We start from the raw sequence: 26,725 nt of genomic DNA on the forward strand, positions 1-26,725 counted from the left end.
GGCAGAAAGGGGTGGGGCCGGGGCGGTGCGCGCTGTGTGGCGCGCGGCCTGGCGGGTGTGTAACGGCCGTTGGGAGAGCTGAGGGACGGAGTCGCCGCCCGTGGTCGACGTGGTGGCTGCAGTTGCTGTCCCTGAGTGAGGCATTTCGCCGCCCGCTTTCAGGCCCACGTAAGTCCTCCTTCCCTTGGGGGCACCCCGTTGGACTGACAAACCCTAGTACTATAACCTTGGGGAGCTCTGGCGGAGCGTCCGACACGCACGAGCCACCACTGTGGGCGGGGGAAGGGGGGGCAGGCGCGGGAGAGCGGAGGCGCATGCGCAGAGCGACTAAGCCGTCGCTCTAGGTTCCTCACTGCTAGGGCTTCCGAAAATAATGCCCCGCACACGCCCCCTCGTGTCTATCGCGTTGCTTTCCACTGCGTCGTCATTCACGCCACAGCAGTTGCTGTGCCACTGTAAAGGACGAGCCCTTAGCCAGTTAGCCGGCGGGAAGCGGGTCCTTGCCCTGTGCAGCGCACAGTCCAGGGAGAAGGTAGACGTGAAGGAGGAGATTTAGTGGCTTAGCACTCACAGTGCAGGGTGGAGTACGAGTCCGGAGTCGGAGGCGCCGCGGGAGTCTGGGAGGGCAGGGAGCCTCCCTGAGGAAGTGAAGGTGGAGCTGAGATTTGAAGAAGGAATAGAGAACTAAGGTCGGGGGACCGCGAGCACTTGGGAAGGCCCTGGGCTAGAGTTTTCGAGCCGGGGAGATTTTGCTCCCCACGGGATACTTGACATCTGGAGGCTTTTTGATGATCCCAACTCCAGGATTCTTCCTGGCATTGGTGGGTAGAAGTCAGGGACGCTGCTGCTAGACATCTTACAGTGTATTCAGCACAGCCCTCACAACACACACTTACCCGAACTTAAACGTCAGTGTCTTCGTGGGGAGATTAAGGAGCCCTGCTCTAGGCCCGGAGGAGCGGGTGCATTTACTGTTAAAACGTAGTTGTTCAATAGAGGATATTTAGTGCTCGCGTCATCACAGTAAACTGGGGGGATCAGAGCCCTGTTTGTCTCTTACACCGGTGTATTTCCACCCCATGACGTTGAGCAAGGCAGATGGTAGGCACTCGGTAAACTTTGGTTGATGAATGCTGGGTGCTGGGTAGGAAGGAGAGGTGCTACAAGGGTGGGAAAGATAACCATGCCTCATTCCTTGCCCTTAGGCCTTGTCTGTTTTACAATCGGCTGGTGGTATAGTATGTTTCAGGGCTTGTTGTTTGTCAAGGAAACTTCTTGGCAATGATTTGGCTTCTCTTTAGATCTGGTTTAATGAATGATCGCGGGCATGAAAATAGTGTGATGGTTGGTGTGGGATTCTTAATGTGCCTGTGTAACCATGCCTTCAGATCCTCTCCGGTCTTCTTGTGATTCTCTCAACAGCTGCTTAGTGTGACTTTCCACACTAAGATTATCATTCTTGAAGGGGAGAAATGCTTATAACAGTCAACATTTAATTTCTGGGAAATGGAGCCTGGGTGGTGACCAAGAACAAAGCAGAGAAATTGCGTGAGCTGTCTCTGCTCCTGACTGCTCTGGGGCGTGCAGGTCTGGCTGTGTCTGAGGCCGAAACTTCCAATTTGTGGTGCCTTCGGACTTCCTGTATTTCTCTCTTCGTTACACACAGAAAAAGTGCTGATTGGACTTGCACAGCATTAGAGCACAGTCCTGGCTGTGAAGCCTCTTCCTAGCTATATGACCTTCACCTCTCAAAATTTGTATTTCTTTATCCAGAAGATGAGGATAGTGATGGTAACTGCCTCACAGGTTTGATGTGAGCATCAAACATGACATGATTAGCTCAGTGCTTGGTGGGTAAGTAAGTACTGAATACATGTTAAATTTATTGAGTGGATGAATATTTCTGTAGTTTAAAGGGCTTTAAAGATAAAAAGCCATCAATATTGGGTGCTTTTTTTCTTTCTGCCTCCATTCACTCCTACCTTTCTTGGCTGTATTGGTTCTCGTACCTTCATTTCTCTCACTTTTATTTCAGGAAATCTCTTATCTTCAAATAGTCCTAAAAATTTCCACCAGTAGCCCATCTACTTCTGAACTTAGTAGGAAAAAGTCAATAGTTACTTTAGTGTTTTACTTCTTGTGGGAGTTCTTCCCATCCAAGTACTAACCAGGCCCAACCCCGCTTAGCTTCCAAGCTCAGATGAAATTGGGCACGTTCAGGGTAGTATGGCCGTAGACCCTAGTGGGAGTTCTTAATTGTGATGCAATTCACATATCATTAAAATTTAATTTTATGTGTGTACAGTTCAGTGGTTTTAGTATATTCACAAGGTTGTGCAGCTATCACCACTATCTAATCTCAGAACATTTTGATCACCCTGGAAAGAAACCCCATATCCATTAGCACTTATTCGCCACCCCCCATGGCCCTCCTGTTAGTCCCTGGCAACCTATAATCTTCTGTCTCTATGGATTTGCCAATTCTGGACATTACATATAAATGGAACCACATAATATTTGGCCTTTTGTGTTTGGCTTCTTTCATTTGGTATCATGTTTTCAATGTCCATCGTGTTGTCGCATGTACTGGTACTTCATTGCTTTTTATTGCTACACTTACTTATCCATTAATCAGTTGATGAACGTTTGAGTTCGTTCTACTTTTTGCTATTATAAATAATGCTGCTATGAGTATTCATGTATTCAATACAAGATTTTGTGTGGGCCTATGTTTTTATTTCTCTTGAATATATTATATATACCTAGCTATGGAACTGCTGAGTCATAAGGTAACTCTTTGTTTCATTGAAAGTTCTTTCGTTATCCTGTTTTCAATTTATCTAAATTTGGAAAGGTGTTAGAATCCAGTGGGCCTGTCATTTTGTTCTACTTTAAAGAAAGGGGTGAGAAAAGGATTCTGATATTGATTGTTTGATATCACTAGTAGGTAGATAATCTAATGCTTCTATGTCCCCATTAACACACTGAATGATACCAATAAATTGAAGCTTTTATTACTGAACAAAACTTCTGTTACCCAGTATGTGAAGACTTGGGATTTCTGTTGTAAATGAGTGAATTAGTGAGGATTTGGGTTGTTGTTACTAAGAGAAAACTATAGAGGTCAGTAAAGTACATCAGAGAAATAGTATCATTCAGGGTTTTTTTTTCCCTCCAATGTTTTAATTTTAACCTCTAAGAGTTCTTCTGTCAGCCGAGTTTGTCCTAAACTCTTTGGGGGCTCTTATTAGTTAAAAATTTCTAAATTTATGTTTTATCTTCTAGGAACTATACTGTGTCACTTTTTATTAATATAAGCTGCCAAGTATACTTTTAAAAAAATTAATAAAGCACTTAATATTTATCAGGCACTGTTGTAAGTTAATTCTAGATGAATTAGCATGAATTAGGTCCTGTCTCTATCCTCTTTTTTATAAAGAACTGAGGCACAGAGATATATATATTTTTTAAGATTTTATGTATTTTACTTTTAGAGAGAAGGGAAGAGAGGGAGAAAGAGGAGAGAAACAGCAATATGCAAGAGATACATCAATCTGTTGCCTCTCACATGCTCCTAACTGGGAACCTGGCCCACAACCCAGGCATTTGCCCTGCCTGGGAATCAAACCAGTGACCTTTTGGTTCAAAGGCGGGCACTGAATCTACTGAGCCACACCAGCCAGAGCTTAATTTATTGATGTGAGAGAAAGAAACATCACTTTGTTTTTCCACTTATTTATGCATTCATTGGTTGACTATTGTATGTGCCTTGACCCAGGATTGAACGCACATTGTTGGCGTATAGGGATGACACTCTAACCAATGGAGCTACCTGGCCAGGGCCAGCACAGAGATATTAAGAAACTTCCCCCTGTTATACAGCAAATAAACTGCTAAGTCTGGCTTCAAACCCAAGCTGTCTGATCAAGAGTCCATACTGTGAACCACTTCTCTGTACTGCCTGTCAAGTACTGTGCAAATGTAAGATATTATTTGCTATTATTGTTATTACTGTTTAAAATCCTTACCTGAGGATATGTTTGTTGATTTTAGAGAGAGAGGAAAGGAGAGAAACATCAATCAGTTGCCTCCTGTATGTGCCCCAACCAGGGATTGAACCTGCAACCTTTTGGTGGGACGATCCTCCAACCAATTTAGCCACTTGGCCAGGGCTATTTGCTGTTATTAGTTACAGTTAAACCTTTTGCTTACACAGCCCTGGCTGGTGTGCTTCAGTGGATTTAGTGCCTGCCTGTGAACCAAAACGTTGCCACTTCAAATCCCAGTCCCGGCACATGCCTGGATTGCTGCCAGGTCCCCCCAGTTGAAGGGGTGTGAGAGGCAGAAGATTGATGTGTCTCCTGCACAGTGATGGTTCTCTCCCTACTGTCCCCTCTCTCTAAAAAATAAATTAATAAAATCTTCTTTTAAAAAAACACTTTTACTTACACAGATAGTAATCAGCTTCCTCTGAATTCCTAGAACCTACATTAGAGTAAATACAAAGATTTTAAAGAATGGAGAAATGAGAAGAAAATTTCATGTTTCCAGCTGAGGACTGGGGTTCTGCTAATGACCAAGAACTTGTCCAACTCTGTCCATCATGTGACTAACTTTCATTACTGGATTGATCGGGGAATTTGTTTTATGTTAATCATAATTGAAGCCATAATACTTAATTGTTGGTTTGATTATTTAGTTCTTTCTCCACCCCATCCTCCTATCCTGTCCCCATGGCTAAGAACATCCATGGCAGTTTATTAATTAAAAGTAACATTAAGCCCTGGTTGGGTAGCTTAGTGGCTACAGCATTTTCACAATGTGCCAAGGTTGCAGGTTTGATCCCTGGTCAGGGCCCATATAAGAAGCAACCAATGAATACATAAATTAGTGAAACAACAAATAGATGTTTCTCTCCCCGCCCCCACCTTTTCCCTCTCTCAAATCAATAAATTAAAAAATTTAAAAAGAAGTAATGTTATTTTTAATTTTTGCAACAATTGGAGGGGGTTCTAGGACCATATCGGATCAATGTTGAGAATTTCTATTTGGTTCTAGGTTTTCTCTCCTTGCTTTAGGAAGAAAAGTAGGTTGGAATATTGGGAGTAGCTGTGCTTTAAAAAATAATCCATAGGAGTAAAACATGTGAAGACTACTTGAATGCTCTATGTGATTTTGATAGTTTCAGTTGAATGGAAATGAATTACCGGTAATTCAAAGATAGTGGAGAGATCTGACTGGTTACTCCTTCATTCTACAGTTGGCTCAAATAACTGTTGATGGCCATGCAGGAAAAATATCCAAGTGAGAGGAACTCGCATGCTACTTCACCAGGTGAGTAGTCAAAGTTTTCTGGGTAAATTCTGACCTTTGCTCTGTTATCTCATAACAGAAACTTCTTTTAAAGAACATACTGAGCAAGCAAACATTCCTTGAGATGTTGGTATTAAAGGAATAAAAATAACATGGGGCCATATTGAATAGAAAAAGAGGTCTCTCTAAGAGAACAACTATTTATCTCTGGTCCTACATGGCTTGCAACAAGACCACGTGATTGATTGAGAGGGGAAGACATATAAAGGATTGGAACAGAATGATTTTGGAACATAGTTCCATTTGAAATCAGAAAAACACAGCATAAATTACTGTGTTCTATGTCGTCTTTGTAGTCCTGTGGGTTGGTCAGACATCTGCTAGCCCACAAAGATTGGAATTCTTCTTGAATGCCAACAGTCTCAGTTGTGTTGTCACTAGAGATTCAGGAATTTATCTCTAGAATGGATTGACAAGATTTCGAAAGCTCAATAGATATACTAAAAGGATATATTAAGTACATAAAACATATAAATGTATACACACACTCAATACACATAAATAGATATTGTACATTTAAATAGGAAGTAGCATTTTAGAAATAACTCTTGAGCTCTGTGGTATTTATGAAGAAAAGGATACATTTTATACAACTAAGGGTATTTTTTTATTTAACTTTAAAATCCCACAGTGCCCCTCTGGCTGGTGTAGCTCAGTGGATTGAGCGCTGGCCTGAGAACCAAAGAGTCCCTGGTTTTATTCCTGGTCAGAGTACATACCTGGCTTGTGGGCCAGGTCCCCACTGGGATGTGTGTGAGAGGCAGCCACATGTTGATGTTTCTCTCCCTCTCTTTGTCCTCCCTTCCCCTCTTTCTAAAAACAAATAAATAAAATCTTAAACAAAAAATATCCCACAGTGCCTTAAACAGACATTTGGTAGATATTTGTTCTATTCTTCTAGACGTGCTACCTTGCACATAGTAGGCACTTTGAAAAGCGTTTGCTGAATCAACTCAAGATTCACTCAACAAATATTTATTGAACATCTGTTATGTGTCATGCACTGTCTTAGGGCTGGATTGTACAATTTCTTATGACAGTTTTGTACATAATGCAGGTTTTTGGAATGTGGCAATTCCTAACACAGCGCAACTGCTTTTCTCATAGTTTTGTGTTCAGTAGTCACTCACTTGATTAATTATGATTTAATGTTCGATAAGGATGCTATTGATAGGCCATGTGGCATAACACAAGAAAATTTCAGCTTTCAAACTTGAATTTTAAAATAAACATAAGCCTCTATAACTACACCAAAACATACATTTCTTTTAGCAAATATATCATTAGAATTGATGTATGGAATGGGTACATGGAAAAAGTGGTAGTGGTGAAGAACGGAAGATTAGTCGTAGTAACGGACTGGTTTCCAGTAGGAGGCCAGGAACATAGTAATACAGGTCCTCAATCATCAATTTTCAGTATTTCAAAGGCTTGGCAAATGGTACACTGACTAGACAGATAACACCATATAGACACACCAAGAGGTCAAATTTCTTTGCTTCTGGCTAAAATTACACTAATTTAGCACAGTTAACACTGGTTAATCTTATGCTGATCAGCAGCTCTGATTGTTGGCTCTGTCTTTTACTAAAGATTATTACAGGTTACTGCAGGTAAATAGGTTCTTCCAAATCAGGCAGTCCACTGTGACCAAAAGGATAAAAGGAGTCTTTGGGTAAAATTAGGTTTCCTTCAGTAGAAGGTAGAAATAAGGGTAGCAAGCAGTAGCAAAAGTAGAAAGAATTAGGTAGCTTGGAAAAAGGAAGTAAGATGATTTCAGTTCAAATATCATTGGCTTTCCACTAGATCAGAGAGTCTGTAGGACCATATTTTCTGATTTCAGCTTAAACTCTGACACTTTAAATGAATAAGTAGCTGCCACCACCTTTTCGCTCATTTGTTTACATGGATAATCAGGTATAATTTAGGAAAATTATAGTAGTTTAAAAAAAATAATTTGAATTTAAGTCTTTGCTAGTACATTAGTAAATCAAGTCTTTATTGAACACTTCCTACCTACTGGCCCTTAAACTGCAAGATAATAAAGTGAAATAAATTTCATCAGTTTCATATCTTAACCACTCAGAAATTTTAGTGGTTGGCCTTCCTTCCTTCCTTCTGTCTTTCTTTTTGCATTACCTTCAAAAGCTCTTCAGATTGATTTTGATCTAGATTCAACACTGTTCATGAGGGTACTGTGGTTCAGTCAAGCAGTGGTTTTCAACAGGGGGCTGTACTGCCTGTTACCCTAGGGAGCATTTGGGAACATACAGGGTATTTTCATGTTTCACAGTGATGGTAGGAAGGGGTGAGGGCTGCTCCTGGCATTTAGTGGATGAGGACCAGGAATGTTAAACCATCCTGCGTTGTATAGACTATACATGGAAGAATTGTCTTCCCAGAATACGAAAAACACCTGTTGGGAATCCTTGTAAAAGGAAAGAATGTGGGTATTGGGATTAGAACAACCTGGATCCAAACCTCAGCTCTATCCTCTGTAATATAGGGGTGTCAATGAGATAATACTTTTCTGTAAGTAGGTAGATGAGATCATGTTTGTAAAGTGCTGTGGCTTCTGGGTTTCAGGTAATGGTAGCTGTATTAAATGTTATTTTGTTTTCTGTCTCAGTACCCCTGGATTCTTGGTAGGTTTTAGTTCTGTCTTTAAATGTTCTCACCTCTCATGCTATTTCCATTCAAAATTAACAAAATCAGCCCCAGCTGGTATGGCTCAGTGGATTTAGCGCTGGCCTGCAGATGGAAGGGTTGCCGGTTTGATTCCTGGTCAGGGCACATCCCTGGCTTGTGGGCATGCGAGAGGCAACTGATTGGTGTTTCCCTCACACGTTGATGTCTCTGCCTTCTTTCTCTCCTTTCCCCTTTCTCTAAAAATAAATTAAAAAATCTTTTTTTTTAAAGGGTGGGCAGGGCAGGAGAGAGTAATGGGGGAAAAAGGGGGACAACTGTAATTGAACAACAACAAAAAAATTAAAAAGAAAAATAAAATTAACAAAATGAGAGTTGCTGAAATAGGCACAGGAGAAAGGGGTAGGGTGCTGCTCTTCCTTCATAGGTTTAAGTGATTTTTTAAAAACAGCCTCGTGGGGTTATTGTCAGCTGGCTAACACTAAAGGTGGAAATCCCACTTGTTTCAGCTTCCAGTGTGATTCAGAAGGGCGGTTCCCTGGGTTGTGAATGGCAGACCCCTGTTATCTCGGAGGCCTTTCGGAGCCGCTTCAGCCGCTGTTCAAGTGTTACTGACAGTGGAGACACAGCCATCGGCACATCATGCTCAGACATGGCAGAGGGTAAGTTTGTATTAACGATTTGATTACCAATATGTGTTGTTATTTTCAGATTGTGTTTCAGGTGTATTGTCATTTCCAGAATATTCATAAGTCAGTCCACACAGGAAGGAGTCTGCTTGATTCTTCTTACCCCATTGCTTCTCAAAGCTCGTCCCTTCCTCTCAATTTCTGCTGTTTGTCCTATCTCAAACAACTTTTTAATCTTTCCCTCTAACTGCCAAATCTTTCTGAAAGCTTGATTTCGTAGTTTTCCTTTTCTGCAGTCCTCAATTGTTTCCATTATTTGCAGGATAAAATTCAGAGGCCTCAGTTCTTCTCCCACCTATTTCAATGTATTTCTTCCTGCCACCAGGTCTCTTATCTTACTATGTTAAGAAAGTGAAGGACTTTTTTTTTTTTTTTTTTTTTTTTAAATACCTGGGTTTCTTTAATCTGGTCCCATTTGTGGTATTCCCACCTCTTCTTGTCCCTCCCAGTGATGCTGGCCTTAGTGAAGTGCCTGACAAGACTTTTCCCATCCTTTCCACTCATTACTGATCTTCCTTTTTACAACCTTATATCTTTGTTGTTTCTGCCACTTGTTTTGGCACTTAAAATAATAACTGCCAGCAGTACATTTTGTTTTTTGTTTAGATGATATTTTGTTTTTCATGTAGATGGTGAGTTCCTAGAAGGCAGAGGACCTAATGATGATTATTAATGACTACTTATTAAATACTTTGTGGTGGATACTGTACTAAATTTTAAAAGTATTTTTTCATTAATGCCTTTAAGAACCTTATGGAATATTTTTATTTTCATTTTACAGATGAGATCACTGAATTGCAAAGGGTTTTGGTTTTTCTTTTTAGATTTTATTCATTTATTTCCAGAGACAGAGGAGAGGGAGAAAGTAAAGGGAGAGAAACATTGATGTGAGAGAGAAACATCAGTAGGTTGCCTCTCACCTGCCAGCAGCTGGGTACTTGGCCTGCAACCTAGGCACATACCCTCAACTGGGAATTGAACTGGTGACCTTTTGGTTCCACAGGCTAGTTACTCAATCCACTGAGCCATGCCAACCAGGGCTCAAAAATTTTTTTTATTATTATTTATTTATTTACTTTTAAGATTTTATTTATTTTTAGAGAGAGGGGAAGGGAGGGAGAGAAACATTGATAGGTTGCCTCTCGTATACACCCCAACTGGGGACTGAACCCACAACCCAGGCATGTGCCCTAACAAGGAATTGAACTGGCAACCTTTCGCTTTGCGGAATGACACCCAACCAACTGAGCCACACCAGTCAGGACTCAAAAGTGTTTTAAATTAATTGATTAAAATCACAAAACTAGTTACTTTGGTACTTTGACAGATGTGACACCCACTAGATGGCTATGATCAAAAAGATAATAACAAGTGCTGGTGAGAGAAATTTGGACCTTTTTACATTGCTGGTGGGAATGTAAAATATTACAGCTACAATTTGGCAGTTTTTCAAAAGGTTAAACATGGAGTTACCTTGTGACTCAACAGTTCTACTCTTAGATATAAACACACAAATGCTCATAGTAGCATTGTTTATAGTAACCAAAAAATGGAAACAGCCCAAATGTCTATTAAATGATAAATGGGCCCTGGCTGGTGTGACTCAGTGGATTGAGCACTGGCCTGCAAACCAAAGGGTCGCCAGTTTGATTCCCAGCTAGAGCACATGCCTGGGTTGCGGGTCAGGTCCCAGTTGGGGGCATGTGAGAGGCAACCAATTTATATTTCTCTCCCTCTCTTTCTCCCTTCCTTCCCTTCACTCTAAAAATAAATAAAATTTTTTTTAAAAATGACAAATGTTAGTAAAATGTAAATAGTGTATTCATAGAATAGGATATTACTCGGCAATAAAAAGAAATGAAGTACTGATAAATGCTACAAAATGAATGAACTTTGAAAACATTTATGCTAAGTAAAAAAAGCCAGACACACTTACTTACATGGCAGGGGAGATACCATGATCAGGAAGGTGGTTTTTTTCTGGGTGAGGCTTATTCATTGCATTCCGGATGTGCTGACCCTTGTGATTTCCTCAAATGTGGGAAACTCAACTGCACAATTTTTTTTAAAGATTTTATTTATTTATTTTTAGGGAGAGGGGAAGGGAGGGAAGGAGAGATGGAGAGAAATATTGATATGCGAGAGAAACATCGATTCTGTTGCTTCTCACACACCCCAGCCGGGAACCTGGCCTGAAATCCAGGCCTGTGCCCTACCCAGGAATTGAACTGCGACCTCTCAGTTTGGGGAGGTAACACTCACAATGAGCCACACCAGTCAGGGCTATAGTGCATTCTTTTTATTTAAAGATTTTATTTATTTTTAGAGAGAGGGGAAGAGGAGGAGAGAAACATTGATGTGTGAAAGATACATCGATAGGTTGCCTTTTGATTTGAAGGCTGGCACTCAATCCACTGAGCTGTAATGCATTCTTTTTAAATTGTAGAAGCCTTGATATAGTGGTCAAAACCATTGGTCTAGAAGTTTTTTAAAGAGCGCAAGATGTTTTTTCTACCATGTTTGTTAAATATTGTGGTCCTTAAATTTTTGCTCATTTCATTCATGAGTCTAGCTTGGTTTATTTGGAGCACAGCTGACAAGAACCCTTATGACTGGTATAAAACATAGTTCATTGTTGCATCCATAAATTGAACAGGCTTGCTTTTGGTTCCATTCCACTAAGGTGTTTTACCTTGAAGATTCACAAGGGACAGGGTAGAGGAGGATACTGGAGAGCTCAGAAAGCTTTCAGCTCTTTGCTAAAGACAGACATAGTCACTGGCTTAGTTCAGACTTCATACTCTATAAACCAGTAAGTAATGTAGGCAGAGTGATCAAGGTTTAACAATAGCTGAATCTACTACCCCTTACCAAGAAAGGAGGTTGCTGAAAAGAATGCATTGTGGGCTTTTTTGGAGGGGCGTGGGGGAGGATGTGGTTGATGAGAAGAGAGATTTAGAAATATATCTTTAAAGTGGTAAAAACCCAATGATTTGGGGGACTGCAGACTGGTCTAAATAAAAATGGCATATCCCATACACTAAATTTTGAAAGCCTTTGAAAATTGTGCAAGATAGTGACCCCTTGGAAAATAAGTGTTGCTGTTTTGTTTTAGAATGTTCTGAATCACAAACCACACCTAAAGTATAACTTTACTTTTATAGCAGTTTGTCAGAACTAGGCAGTTTCCTTAATATAATTAAACCCAATAGACAAGTGACAAATGCTGGCAAAGATTTCACTTTCTTCTATCATCCATAGGGACACCTCACTCACTAGAGAGTTAGAAAAAAATATTCTCCTGGGTCAGTTGGTACATTTTTGGCTTTGGTTTGGTGTTACTACTTTGGGTGTTACAGGATCAAAACTGAATTTGATGAGTCTTGAGAGGGAGTGGTACTGTGGATGGAGAAAGGAAGGAGGTGTTACTAACATCAATATAGTAGCAACCCCTTGTATGCCCAATCTCACTGTCTTCTGTTCCAAAATTATATTTTGGGAGCAGGGACCATTGGTGAGAGTGGATACTGTGGTGCCATTATGGAGAATCTTCAATTGAGAGTTTACTAGTATTGGAAGTCTTCATCATCACCAGTCCTATATTTAAATTGTGGGACATCAAAAACATCCTTTGACTCTGAAATGTCCTTCTTTCTTGGTCTTGAGAGGCTGATGCATGTTATCAGAAATTACTGGATTTTTTGTTTTCTTTGCTTGTTTTTAGTATGGCCTTTTATCTTGAGTGTAGGAAATTAGGTACTCTGCATACATTACAAGGGATAATTTGGCTTGCCTTTGTTTTTAAAGAGTTGCTTACAAACACATATGAAGAGACGGTAGCTCATCTATACCGATTTAATTCTAGGAAAGGTTATAGCATCTGTCCTCAGCTGAGTGTGTTCTGGTTGGTTGATGGAAAGAAAAAAGTGAGCCCGGGCTGGTGTGTCTCAGTGAATTGAGCACCAGACTGCAAAGCAAAGGGTCGCCAGTTCGATTCCCAGTCAGAGCACATGCCTGGGTTGCGGGCCAGGTCCCTGGTAGGGGTCATGCAAGAGGCAACCACACATTGATGTTTCTCTCCCTCTCTTTCCCTCTCTCTCAAAGTAAATAAATAAAATCTTTAAAAAAAACATAAAAAGAAAAAAGTGAAACAAAAAGATTGATAGTTCACTCTTTTCATGGTAGATGTGCTTGATTTGGAAAAGAGTACTGGACATACTTGAAAAGGGAAGACATTCGTATTCCTTGTCTCCTTACTCAGTTTTCTGCATGTTGAAGGTAACAGGTATGTTTTCTTGCTTGCTTGTAGCCCACTGCCCTGACATATTAGTTCTGTGACCTTGTAGTCTTATTCAGAGTAGCACTTTATTATTTATTTATTTATTTATTTTTAGAGAGAGGAGAAGGGAGGGAGGAAGAGAGGGAAAGAAACATCGATTGGCTGCCTCTCGCATGCCCCCAACTGGGGACATGGCCTGCAACCCAGGCATGTGCCCTGACCAGGAATCGAACCACCTACCTTGCAGTTTACAGGTCAATGTTCTATCCACTGATTCACACTGTCTAGGGCTTCTTCAGTGTAGCACTTTAAAGTTGGAAATATGTAGAAATGTGAGACTTCTATGGCAGAGCTAATGAGAGTTGTCTCCCAAGACTAGAAAGGAGCTAAAGGAAATGTAAGTCCAGTATGAAGGAAAAGGGGAAAGATCACAGTTGGAGACAAACAAAGGGGTAAGTGAAAGGCGAAATATAAAATAGAGGATTTCAGTGTGTACCCACTTGAGAGTGCTCTCTGTGCTAGAGTGAAACCTGAGAGTTACTAAGAATAACTTCACATATCCAGGCAGTCAGTTCTGGAGTGTGGGAGAGAGAACAGAATCCTGATTCAGATGCTGTACTCCCTGCCCTGGATACGGAGCAGCACTATCCAGTTCACCTTATTCTTCAGATAGTTTTGATTCATTGCTCACCTTCACTGGGGAGCTTTTGGAAGTCACAGAAGATTCTCACAGCCCTTGGAAAGGATATTTTTATTAGATTGGATTATAACTTAGAGGCACCCAGCTCCCAGAAGAGTAGGACCTAATCCATTTCCCTTAAGTAAGTGATTTTTTTTTTAAGTTCAGTTTTCAGCTTTGTTGACTGGCAAGATTTTTTTTTTTTATTCAAATGCAAAGGATAGAATGTAAGTTAAAAATGAAGCCAGCGTTGCCTTTTTTGTTGCCTTTTGTTACCTTGTGAATGGCGTTTGAGACCTTAGAACACACATCTCCCAGTCAGGCTGTCTTGTCTTTCTTCCTGATCCTTGTGATGATAGTGCCCTTTCTCCCTGGTCTCAGGGCAGTCAGAGGGCAGCTGACATAGCAGCTAAACTCAAGAAAGCTTGCTTCTTCAATTTTGACTTATGGAAGACTATTTTCTCCACAGATTTTTGCAGCTCGAGTAGCAGCCCTTCTTTCCAGCCCATCAAAAGCCACGTAACCATTCCAACAGCCCATGTGATGCCTTCTACTTTGGGGACCTCTCCTGCTAAGCCAAATTCTACACCTGACAGACCCTCTTCCTCTAAAATCCCTTTGTCAGGATTGGCTGAAAGTGTGGGGATGACAAGAAATGGAGACCTCAGTGCAATGAAACACTCTCCAGGCCTGTCTAGAGATTTCGTGTATCTTTGTGGTGCTGCTGGAGAAAATGGAATTGAGCAGTCTTGGTTTCCAGCAGTGGGTCATGAAAGAGAAGAAGAGATGAGGAAGTTTGATATTCCCAATATGGAGTCTACCTTCAATCAGTCGGCAGTGATGGAGACACTTTATTCAGATCCTCGCTACAAAGCCCACTTCCACAACCTAAGAACTGACCCAAACAAGGAGTTGTATAAAGTGTTGCCTGAGACCAAGAAGGCACCAGGCAGTGGGGTGGTATGTGAGCGGAATGGACTACACCCTAGCGGCAGTGGGTTGCTGCCTTTGGGACTTCAGCCTGCTCCTGGGCTCTCCAAGCCTCTACCCTCTCAGGTGTGGCAGCCGAACTCTGACCCTTGGCATCCCCGTGAGCAGTCTTGTGAGCTCAGCACTTGTCGGCAGCATCTGGAGTTGATTCGTTTACAAATGGAGCAAATGCAGGTAGAGGCCCTTCTTTCCCTGGATTTTGCAGGTCCTGTGCAGATCTTTGAACTGTATAGGTTTTGTCCTGTTTTGACTCTAAAGAAAACATTTGTGAGAAAGAGGGAAGATATTTATAGATAGGAAATTAAGGCTTGTGAATCCCGTTGAATCTGTTGGTGGTTTAATCAAACACCAGATGGATTCTCCAAAGTAGAGGGTTATAAGGGAAGACCCCAAAAAGTCGCCAGGCTAAGTACTTTTACATACAAAATCTTATTTAACCCTTATAGCACCCTGATGAGGTATATGTAGAATTTTACCAGGTTCTTAGAATAAGTAATCTGTGCAGGGTCACAAAGCTGGTTAAGTGACAGAGCTAGGGTTTAAAAACTGTCTTTGAACCGCTGTACCTTTCCCACTATACCACTTTTGTGTTTAAAAAAAAGTCCTGCTGCTGCTTAAGATTGGGAAGGAAAGAAGCTGGACATACTCTTTTCCTGGTTGTTGAGGACATCTTAGCTCTTGGTTTGCCTCTGTTGCCAGATAATGAAAGATAACTGACCTTTTCTTAGAAACTAGAGCCTTTCTGAGCAGTGTCCAATTGGCAGAAGTCTCCCTGGCAGGTTCTTTCCAGTCATGCATCAGAGCTAAAATTATTCATAAACACTGGGCTGCCTTAGGCTGAGCCAAAATGAGCCTTGACTACAGAGCCAGCAGGTACTGCTCAGGTGTTTTCAGGTGCCTGTGGTTTAAGATCAAGCCTCTTCCGACCTGCTTGTCTTTCAGCTTCAGAATGGAACCACCTGCCACCATCCCACTGCTTTTGCTCCTTCACTGCCCACACTAGAACCAGCACAGTGGGTCAGCATCTTGAACAGTAATGAACACCTTCTGAAGGAAAAGGAGCTCCTCATTGACAAGTAAGAGGGCAAAGGGTACCATAGGGCCAGCTTCTGTTCTCCCAGCCCCTACTTAGGAGACCTAATGAAGTCTCCTCAAGGGTACATCCTCCTCTGTTTAGGCCCACTCCTTGCTTCATGGTAGAGCTAGGTTGATGAGCAGCCTAGTCCTGTATCTGACTAATGTGTTCGACCAGTTGTGTATCTGCATGGGCCCCGGGGGAGTGCCTAAAGCGGGCAGCTGGTTCTTTGCAGCTGATCTTTCCTCATTTCCCCTCAGTCAGCTTTCTCATTTGTTCCTCCTCCAGCAAAAAGGTACTGCCCAGAATCCAAGGTTCTTGCTTGCATAGTATGGATTGTACCCATCTAAGGAAAGTGGAGGCTCATATTTGCAAGTGAGTTAGTGTCAGACCCCAGACTTTATTCTACTGACTTTTGCAGGCAGAGGAAACACATCTCTCAGCTGGAGCAGAAACTACGAGAGAGTGAACTGCAAGTCCACAGTGCCCTTTTGGGCCGCCCTGCCCCCCTTGGGGATTTCTGCTTGCTGAGGCTGCAGGTAAGCATTGGCAGGTATGTTGGCATTGTGCTTGTCCTAATTCAGTGTCTTTGCTATGCTTGGCACTGTTAGCTATCCAGGAGAGAGAAAAGAAACCGAGTGATATAAGGTGTTTCTTCCCTCAAAGAGTAAGCATCCTAATTGTTTTAAAGCATCCCTGTCCTGCCCTTGTGGGGGCAGAAAAAGCTTGAGGGTAGAATCAGGTGGCAGTCCAGATGCTTTGGTGTCAGGACATGCTTGGGAGAAGAGGAAGGCAGAGGAAGGTACATTGTAAGGTCCTAGAGTTGGGTGATGTTCTGAGAAGTCTTAATCTGCTAGCCCTGGCCAAGTGGAAGGAGACACAGATGTAATGGGATATTTAGAGCCATTTTCATTTTTATCTTCCATGTCTAGGAGCAGCTGAAGGCAATCATTTTCTCACTGAGGTCAGTGGCTATAGAAGAAGCCTGCTTTGTTGACCAAGCTTCTCTGCAATTTGGGCTTTTGAGTGTTGGATATAGACAGATTATAGCACTGGCTTTGCCCCCTAGTGGGCCTGTTAAGACTGTTCCGTCTTACAGAATCAGACTGTTACAGCGAGAAGGGCCCTTAGATAAACTGTAGTTCAGTTCTCTAAAACTAAAACTGAGGCCAAGAAAGGAGAAAAACTTCCTTAAGATCATATAGAGAAAGAGTAGAGGAGAACCAGGCCTTGAGCCTAGGTCTTCTGATGTCTTGTCCTGTGTCCTTCCTTTATACAACTCCTCAGGTATTGCTTTAAGGCAGTGGTTCTAAAATGCGAGCATGCATCAGAATCATCCAGAGGGCTTTTTAAAACACAGATTGTTGAACCCTGGCCCAGTAGCTCAGTTGGTTGGAGCATTGTCCCCATAGGCCAAGGTTGAAGGTTCGAACCCTGGCAGGTCACATACAAGGGTCAACTAATGAATGCATAAATAAGTGGAACAACAAATTGATGTGTCTCTCTCTCTTCCTTCCACTCTCTCTAAAATCAATAAATAAAATTAAAAATATATATATTGTTGAGACCCAACCCCAGAATTTTGGATTCAGTGGTCCTGGGAATTGGGTTCAAGAATTCGCATTTCTAACAAATTCCCAGGTGATACTCATCCTGTTAGTCCTAAGACCATCTTTTGAGAAGCACTACTTGAAGAAATGTTTAGAGAAAGATGATATTTGACCACGAGGTGTGCTGGGATAAGTAAAGTACATGGGACTGTAATATTAAGGAACAGATACATTGAGAATCTTTCTGCAGGAATTGCAGCGAGAGAACACTTTCTTACGTGCACAGTTTGCGCAGAAGACAGAAGCCTTGAATAAAGAAAAGATCGAGCTTGAAAGGAAACTCTCTGCCTCAGAAGTTGAAGTCCAACTCATCAGAGAGTCGCTGAAAGTGGCGTTGCAGAAGTATTCAGAGGAGGGGAAGAAACAGGAAGAAAGGGTGAGCTAAGGAGCTAATAGCTCTTATTCACAAGAGAGTTAATAGTCCTCTCCGCCAAGCTCTAAGCTGTTTCTGGCCCCCATTCTTGGAACCAAGAGGAGCCAATTGGGTCAGAGCCTGCACTGACTTCTCACGCAGGACTGGTCTTCCAGAAATGGAACTACTCCTTTCTGTTTCATCTTCACAAAAGTATTGTAGCACAGAAAAACCCCTCACTGCCCCAGGTTGTGATGGGCCACCAATCAGCTGGCTTGGATGGAAAACCAACCTGAGCAGTCATACCAGATGGTATTGTTGCAAGATATTTAAATCCTGTGGTAAATTCACACCATTCAGCCTGGTTTTTCCTCACTCTACTTAAAAAGAAGGGAAAAATTCCACATGTGCAGCCAGCTTGGGAGTTTTTTCATTTTTTCCATTGCACTTAGATTTGCCTGTGGATGAGCTTGGTCATCATAGGAGGAGTTGATTTAAAATCTGTTGGTTCTGTTCACAGCTGGCTCTAATGCAGATGTTCCTTGGGGACCAGTTTAGTAATTTTAGCTCTGGACCACTTGCATCGAAAGCAACTAGAGCAGTGCTTCTTAAATGTTAAACTTTAATGTGCCTAAGAATCACTTGGAACCCTGGCTGGTGTGGTTCAGTGGATTGAGTGCTGGCCTGTGTACTGAGACATTGCCGGTTCGATTTCCAGTCACAGCACATGCCTGGGTTATGGGCCAGGTCCCCAAGTTGCGGGTGAGCAAGAGACAACGTATCTCTCATATATTGATGTTTCTCTCCCTCTTTTCCCCTCTGAAATCGTTTTTTAAAAAAGAAGAATCACTTGGATTTAGAATAGGTTTAGAGTTGCATCAGGTATAGGGTTAGTTTTAGGGTTAAGTTTAGAGGAAGGTTAAGTATAGGTTTAGGTTTCATCTTAGGTTTTGGATTGAGAATAGGTAGATAGCTAGGGTTAGCTTGGGCTAGGTTAGGGTTATGGTTGAGGTTAAGTATAGGTTTAAGTTATAGTTAGGGTTAGAGTAAGATTTAGGGTGAAGATTAGGTGTAGGGTTGAGGTTAGTAATGGGATAGAGTTAGGGTTAAGGTTGGGTTTGGGTTTCAGTTTAGGTGTAAGGCTAGTGTTAGGATTAGATTTAGGATTGAGGTAGCGTTAGTGGTAGCATTAGGTTAAGGATAAAGTTAGGTATAGTTTAGGGTTAGGATTCGGGTTAGGGTTACAGAGGATTAAGTATAATGTTATTGTTAGGGTGAAAGTGAGTATAGGATTGAGTATAGAGTTAGATTTTGAATTAGAATTAGGGTGGATTTTGGTATAGGGTTAGGGTTGAAGGAGGGTTAGATGTAGTATTAGGGTTGAGGATAGTATAGGGTTATGTCTCTGGTTACAGTTAGTGATAGAGAGTTGAGTTAGGTCTATGGTTAGTGTTAGGGTTAGTGTTGAGGATAGGTATAGGTTTGGATTAGGATTTTGGTTAGGATTAGGGTTATAGAGAGGGTTTCATATAGGGTTGGGGTTAGGATTAGGGTTAGGTTTAAGATTAGGCATATTGTAGAGTTAGGGTGAAAGGTATGGAGTTAGGATTTGGTTTAGGGTTAGAGTTAGTGTTGAGCTTAAGTATTAGGTCAGCGTTAGCATTAGGTTAGCATAGAGTTAGGGTTAGTGTTGAGGTTAGGCGTTGGGTTAGGTTTTATGTTTTAGGGTTTGGGTTGGGGTAGTGTTAGAATTGGGGTTAGAGTTAGGGATAGGGTTGAGTTTTGGTATAAGGTTAGTTTTAGGGTTAGGGATGAGTTTAGGTATAAGGTTAGGGTTTCACTTAGTGGAAGTTAGTAGTAGTAGAAGTTAGTGTTTGGGTTAGGGTTAGTATTAGGGTTATCAAGATGGTTAGGTATAATTTAATGTTTGAGTTAGGGTTAGGTTTAGGTTGAGCATAGGTATATGGTTAGGGTTAGGGTTAGGGTTAAGATTAAGATTAAACTTAGATTTTAGGTTAAGGGTAGGAAAAATAAAAAAAGTTACTTGGCCCTGGCTGGTGTGGCTCAGTGGTTGAGTGCCGCCTGCTAATTAGAGGGTCGCCTGTTCAATTCCCAGTCTAGGGCACATGCCTGGGTTGCGGGCCAGGTCCCCAGTAGGGGGTGGTCAAGAGGCAACCACACATTGATGTTTCTCTTTCTCCCTCCCTTCCCCTCTATCTAAAAATAAATAAATAAAATCTTTCAAAAAAAAAAAAAAAGAATTACTTGGAGATCTTGTTAAAAATGCAGATCCAGCTTCAGTAGTTCTGGGAGGAGACAGGACCTGAGAGCCTAGATTTCTAACAAGCTCCCAGGTGATGTCGGTGCCATTGGTACAGCAAGGACTTTTTTAAAAAGAAACTTTTAATGAAAAATAATACATGTATCTAAGTTAAATAACCAAATATCAATATGTTTATAATAAAAGTTAGTAGTACTGTTCCCAGATCATTCCACAAAGGTATTCATTGTCAGTTCTTCTCTTCCTCCTGATATATACCTCTATATTTCTTTTTTTTTTTTTAAGATTTTATTTATTTATTTTTAAAGAGCAGAAGGGAGGGAGAAAGAGAGGGAAAGAAATATCAGGGTGTGGTTGCCTCCTGCACAACTCCCACTGGGGACCTGGCCCGCAACCCAGGCATGTGCCCCGACTGGGAATGGAACCACCAACCTTTCAGTTTGCAGGATGACGTTAAACCCACTGAGCCACACCAGTCAGGGCAAGTTAATAATTTATTTTCTTCCTATCATTTTAGAGATATTTTGGGAGAGACTGAAAAGATAAACAACTGTCACCTGTCCATCATTTTTTTAAATTCAAAGTTGGTTATCAGCATTTTTAACAAGCTTCCCAGGTGATTCTGATACTATTAGAATGTGAGAGTCACGGGTTCTGAACTTGAAGAATATAGATTGTACCTCAGGTAAAGCTTTATACTGAGACATTTTCAGGGATGTCTCTTAGTACTGTCTTATCTTTGGATTAAATTAGGCCTTTGCCTTCTCTTCGCATCAGTATATCTGTCTTACTTTTCTCTGATTTCTCTTGCTTCCTCCAGCTTCCTTTTTCATAAGTCAAAGAAAAAGCCATAATAGTGGAGAAAAAAGTCTCCATTTAACAAATCTTTATTGAGTGCCTGCGTTATGTTGACCATTGTGCTACGTGTTGGGAGTATGATAATGAGAAAAATGGGCACAGCCCTTCCATCAAGAAGTTTACAGTCTCATTAACCCTTTCCAATGATGGCTCATTAGCTTTGTATCATGTGTGGTAATTAGAAAAGAATGCATTGCCTATTAACCAGAACACACCAGACTAGTTGAATGTCTACAAGGAAATTGTGTATACTATTGCAATTCATTTCTTTTGTTTGTTTCTACCATGTATGTATGTATGTATGTATTTTTTGCAATTCATTTCTGATGCAGAACACCCAGAGTTAGCATCAGATTCCAAAGGTTTAAGGGCATAGTCCCCAGCAAGACTGCACTTATTTCAGATGCCAGCTGCAAGTTCAGGATTCCCCAGAATAACTCAGAACTTAGGAAAGTGCTATACTTAGGATTACAGTGTTTGGGGTTTTTTTTTTTAATGCTTTTTCTTAATTGTATTTTTTTCCGTTACCACTTAGTGCCCTTATAGCCACCTCCCTCCACACAATCACCACACTGTTGTCCATGTCCATGAGTCCTCTTTCCTAAGATTATTATAAAGGATACAAATCAGGACCAGCTAAGGGAAGACACACATAGGGCAAGATCTGGGGAGGTCTTGAAAGCAGGGCTTCTGTGCTTTTTCCCATGGAATCAGCATGTCATCCTACTAGCACATCCTTGGTTCACCAAACAGGAAGCTCACTGAGCTTCAATGTCGAGTTTTTATTGGAGTTTTGTTGGGTAGGCACTATGGACTTAGTTCCTTTGGTCTTTCTAATAACTAGCCCCATTCTGAGTTGTCTTATTAGCATCAGTGCATTCATGGTGAGCTTTGGCCCACTGTGAATAACAAAGACACTCCTATTATTTGGGTACTTCCAAGAGTTTAGAAATTACCTCCCAGGAACCTGGGACAAAGACCAGACAAATTTTTTATTATGCAGAAGTGCTTGGGCAATTTTAGAAAAATACCCAGGGGGCCCTTCTTCCTTGGCCCTGATTGAAAAGTTCAGGTGTGTTAACTCTACAGTTTATGCTCTAATCTCAAATGGAAAAATTTGATCAGCTTCCTGCCTTTATTGCAGTAAACAACATTTACAGCCATAAGGACAGAGACAATGGTCAGTTCGAAAAAAGTTGATGGTACTAGAGGAATCAATGGAGACAGACTCTTGACATTTCTTTCCTTAGGTCAAAGGTCGTGATAAACATATCAATAATTTGAAAAAGAGATGTCAGAAGGAATCAGAGCAGAATCGGGAGAAGCAGCAGCGTATTGAGACTTTGGAGCGCTACCTGGCTGACCTGCCCACCTTGGAAGACCATCAGAAGCAGAGTCAGCAGGTAGTAGCAATGCGTGGGCATACCTGGGGCCAGCAGGGAGTGGCCAAGCCAGGGAGTACTTTCTCAGCCTCTGCTCTATGCACTTACCTTATGGTTTCCTGAAAGGAAAACTCCTTGCCTCAAATCCCTAGATGTTGAGACTGACATCTGTCAAATTTATAACTAGACTCTAAACTTTTTAGATACCCAGACAGTCTTTTTGGTTTGTTGACCTAACATGAGGTCCCGTCTCTCAGCTTAAGGATTCTGAGTTGAAGAGCACAGAGCTTCAAGAGAGAGTGACTGAGCTGGAGAGTTTGCTGGAGGAGACCCAGGCAGCCTGCAGAGAGAAGGATGTTCAACTGGAAAGCCTGAGACAGAGAGAAGCAGACTTCTCCACTAGACATAGGTAAATATCCCTGTGGGGTTGCGGGAAGAAGTGGAGAACTAGAGTCTGGCCCAGGCTATCCCACTTAATACCTGTGTGATGCTCAAATCACTTTTCTCCTCCAAGCTTCCTTTTCTTTGGATTGTGAGTTACAGAAAAGCTGCCTGTGGGTAAGGGCTATGTCTTTTAGGTGGAGTGTGGGGGATGTAATGGTGCAATGGGAGCTTGTCATTGTATCCCTTGAAAGGATCTCACTCAGTGCCTGCCATAATAATACTGGATAATGATCCTTGAGTATTTGTGTGGAATGAATGGAAGTACTTTATAAACTGGGAGATGAGTTGTCTGTATATTTGCAAAAGTAGATCCTGGTGCTAAGAACTGGGGGTTATCCACATTGTGAACCTTGTAAGATAAAGGCTACCAGCAGCATCTGTTTCTCCTCAGCCCTCGGGATTGCTCTCGATTGCTAGGACAGGTTCTAAAAGCAAAACAAGATGCCATAATGTACTCTCAGGGTGTCTTGGGAGCCTCCTCCATATTAATAGTTTTCTGAAAATGTGATGGCTGTGTTCAATAGCCTCTTGGACCAAATCCAGTTTCTAATAGATGGATTGGATTTCTCATCCCATATTCAACCCCAGTGACCCTGTTGTTTATCTTAGTGGCAATGAAAGTGAGTATGGGTGTCCATTGGAGGAGACCGCTGGTTGGAGTCGGAAGTGAGGTTAGGGGACAAAGTTGCCTCTGCCCCAAACTATGTTTGCCAAGAAAAAAAGAATTTTTGGATTTTCTGAAATTCTAAAGTATACATGTATGACTTTTTATAATCCAAATACATGTGATGAATGTTTTTATATATCAAAGCTAAGAATAAAAAAGCCTTGGGCAGGTGGCCATCATATAGATGTTGGCTTCTAGGGAAGGGAACTCATACAGACTGAGCAGCTTCTGTGTGGCAGACCTTACATTACAACAGACTTAACATTATCCTCAACTGTGGCTCAGAAGGGCCTGAGTGTTTTGCCCCCAAATATACAGTAAATAGCAGATCAGGAATCAGAGCCACTTCTCTCTGACTTCAGACTTCTTAAAGAGGCCACTGTCTTTCAGCCTGCAAGACAAGCAGTGTGTGGAGGCCAGTGGAGAAAGTCCAGCCCAACAGGAAGAATGCCCAAAAGTGGAAATGGAGTCCTGCCAGAAGGAATGTGCTTCCCTTCGGAAGGTGACTGAGGGTATCCAGGCTGTCATGAGGGGAAAGGCTAAGAGGAAAGAGAATAGTCATGTATTGAGAAGGAACCTGAATTTTGGGCCTTGGGCCACCTAGGGTCTGTTAACCCAGAGCTTTTCCCTCTTTTCCAAGAAGTCATCCCTACATAACAAGTTTGCATTTTAGATATTTATTCTCATGACAGGCAAGCAAAGTAAGGGAAGGACATGCCTCTGAACATTCAGACTAGATGCTTCAAAATGGTGCGCTGAAGCTTGGTGCACTTCATTCATGGCTCAGGCCCCATCCAGAACCTCTTGCGCTGGGCAGAGATCTAACCATTGAGGTGGCCCTAATTCAGCAAGGAAGAAGGAGACCAGGGCTTGCTGGTGAGACTGATCACAGATCAGCAATAAAGAAAACCCAGAAATAGTTCAGAGAATACCCGAGGTCTTAAAGGACAGGAAGCTGGGCCTGTTCAGTTTCTCTCCTTAAACATCAGTGTAATAATAGCTATAAGTAACAACTATCACATCTGTGGATAGGGCAGACTTTATTAAACTGAATTTATAGTTGTGCATGCCCTTTACCTCACAGAATTATGCTGACTATATATAAAATTAATTGTACTGGTCTACAGTCATCAGGGGAGGGTGTCTCCCCCACCCACCCCGACCCCCAGTAGTGGTCATGAGTCCACACTACTTGGGGGGGGGGGGATTGGTAAATGAAGCACAGGAGTGTGAAACTGGTTATCCAGGACAGCAACTCTGAGTTACATTTATTTCTGTAGACAGAGCTAACTTGTCTTCACCCAGGTCTCACCGGTAGGACTAATAGCCAAACCACAGGTCCTAGTGTAGCCTCTTGCCCTCGCCTTCTGCAACATCAGCCTGTGCTTACAGCCTTCCTTGATAACTCTGCCTTTCAGATTGTGGAGAACCAACAGCAGAAGATGGATCACTTGCGTTCAAAAGTACAGGTGAAGTGGGGGCCTTGGGACATTGTAGGCAGGACTTAATGATGGAATCTCCAGAATTTAGCCAGCAGTCTGTACTGTTCTCTGCTCTGCAGTTTGCTCAGTGTTAGGAATACAAGAATGAGACCCAATCAGTGCTTTTAGCCTACAGTCTTGTTGGGAAGGGTTTCAGCACAGCGCTGTGAGAGCAATGTCCGTGTTACAGTGGGGGAGCATAGAAGAGTCAGTGGAAGAGGAGGAGGTCAAGAGTTCCTGGAGGTCATGACCCTTGAGGGAAGAGGAGGAATTAGTCAGGTAAAGAAATGGAACTGGCAAGGATGGTGTTGGAACTCCAGCATGGGTGGGAACAGGAAGGCACGAAACCGCAGTTTTGCAAACGGAGCTGCAGGCACTTTGATATTGTTGAAGTCAGATGGTGAATGGAGAAGCAGACTATGGGCGGGCTTTGTCTCCAATTAAGCTAGCTTTTATTCTGTAGGTTGGTGATGGGACTCTACTACAGCATTTAATTGGGGTGTGATGGGTCAGGTCTGTAACTCAGGCTTCAGTATGGAAGAAGACTGGCACTCAGAGAGAGGCAAGGCTGGAGGGCAGTGGACTGTTGTGAAAACCCTCGTGGGAGATGAATAAGTGGCCTGGCATCAGGAAGCACAGCAAGGAGATGTGAGGGGACGGATTTAAGTGAGTTTCAGGAGGTAAAATTGAGAGGAATCAGTGACTGACAGAACTAGAGGGTTGAAGAATAAGGAAAAAATCAAAGAGGACTCCTGGTTTCTGTTTGAGCCAGAGTGGGAGTGTCCTTTTTACTTTATTGAAATCAGCTATAAAATCGGGGGGGTGGGGGGTGGTATTGGGATGAATAGAATGAGAGGTGGAAGATAACAAACACCTCCTTCCTCCTACTACCTCCCCCCCACACACACACTAGATTTGGTGCCTGTGGGAGTGTTCTACCCCTTCTCGTCTCTGTCGAAAGCATTTAAAACATAGTATTGTCAGGGGCTTGGGCTGTGAGCGCCCTAAAGACTGGTATTATTTTCAGTAACCTCTGTAGCACCCATCATAGTAAGTGCTCAATAAATATTGAACTCAACTGAATGGATTTCGTTCCCTGCCCTCAAGAAAGTTACGGTGTAGTGGAGGGAGGAATTGTGGGCACAGCCAGCAGATGTACTCATGGGCTCTGATGGAGGTATGACTAGCAGGGTGAGGTTAGGATTAATTGACTCTGATTTGCAGATTGAGGAACGTTCAGGTGGGCCTTGGAGGTTTCCTAGGTGACAGGCAGAGCAGAAGAGGAGTCTAGGCAAAGGGGAAGAGGAGTGAGCAACAATATTGGAGCTGGAGCCTTTGGGGATAAAGGCTATTCCATGTGGCTGGAGTGTAAATTGTGTGGAGGGTAAAAAGAGAGATGGCTGAAAGGTAGGTAAGGGCCAGACTGGCCTGGAATGCCCTCCTGAGGAACTGGCCTCTTATTTTATACAATGTCACTGGCTGTAGGAGGGTTTCAGTCAGGGCTATTTTAAAATAAACTCTTAGCAGCAGTGTGTGGGCAGGGTAGGACTTTACTATATAGTCCAAGCCATGGTGATAAGCTCTGAACCAGACTAGTTACCCTGGTGCATTCTCCCACCACTCCTTGCCATGGAATTTAGAGCCTACAGCAGCAAGTTGCTCAAGAAGAAGGAACAAGCCAAGCCCTGAAAGAGGAGGCCCAGCAGAGGGAGAAAGCCCTGCAGCAGCTCCGCACAGCTGTGAAAGAGGTGAGCAGCATCAGCTGGGCCTCTTGGTACTCTTTCTCTGTGTGTGCTCACTCCCCATCCCTACTCCCACATGAGCCCCCATGTTTGAAAGGTGCCTGCTGAGGTTTTTTTTGGCAGAGGAATAGGAAGGAACATTGCATCATTCTTTGTATTAAAGGTGCTAAGCCTGTC

General features: G+C 42.3%; 1 protein-coding gene and 1 non-coding gene across 4 annotated transcripts in view; both read left to right on the plus strand.

Moving 5' to 3' along the window:
* Window positions 1–40: 40 nt before the first annotated feature.
* The window catches only part of CEP85 (centrosomal protein 85), a 29,821-nt gene continuing 3,136 nt past the window's right edge, over window positions 41–26,725 (plus strand). Inside the window, exons 1-12 of one of the 3 annotated variants that reach the window (XM_024554412.3) lie at window positions 41–168; window positions 5,261–5,334; window positions 8,529–8,681; window positions 14,136–14,830; window positions 15,599–15,732; window positions 16,153–16,270; window positions 17,532–17,717; window positions 22,083–22,235; window positions 22,472–22,623; window positions 23,716–23,827; window positions 24,744–24,794; window positions 26,447–26,554. In XM_024554412.3, coding sequence (XP_024410180.2) covers window positions 5,280–5,334; window positions 8,529–8,681; window positions 14,136–14,830; window positions 15,599–15,732; window positions 16,153–16,270; window positions 17,532–17,717; window positions 22,083–22,235; window positions 22,472–22,623; window positions 23,716–23,827; window positions 24,744–24,794; window positions 26,447–26,554 — 1,917 coding nt within the window. In that variant the 5' untranslated portion in view covers window positions 41–168; window positions 5,261–5,279. Of the gene's footprint in view, window positions 169–451; window positions 690–5,260; window positions 5,335–8,528; window positions 8,682–13,580; window positions 13,809–14,135; window positions 14,831–15,598; window positions 15,733–16,152; window positions 16,271–17,531; window positions 17,718–22,082; window positions 22,236–22,471; window positions 22,624–23,715; window positions 23,828–24,743; window positions 24,795–26,446; window positions 26,555–26,725 lie in introns of those variants that run through there. The other 2 variants (XM_045190702.3, XM_045190704.3) reach the window with 2 other exon arrangements.
* LOC112299677 (U1 spliceosomal RNA) lies at window positions 10,641–10,801 on the plus strand. The gene has a single exon (XR_002974275.1). It is a non-coding gene; the product is annotated as a U1 spliceosomal RNA (small nuclear RNA).

The sequence above is a fragment of the Desmodus rotundus genome, chromosome 3 (assembly GCF_022682495.2).
Source record: "Desmodus rotundus isolate HL8 chromosome 3, HLdesRot8A.1, whole genome shotgun sequence".
NCBI classification, from domain to species: Eukaryota; Metazoa; Chordata; class Mammalia; order Chiroptera; family Phyllostomidae; genus Desmodus; species Desmodus rotundus.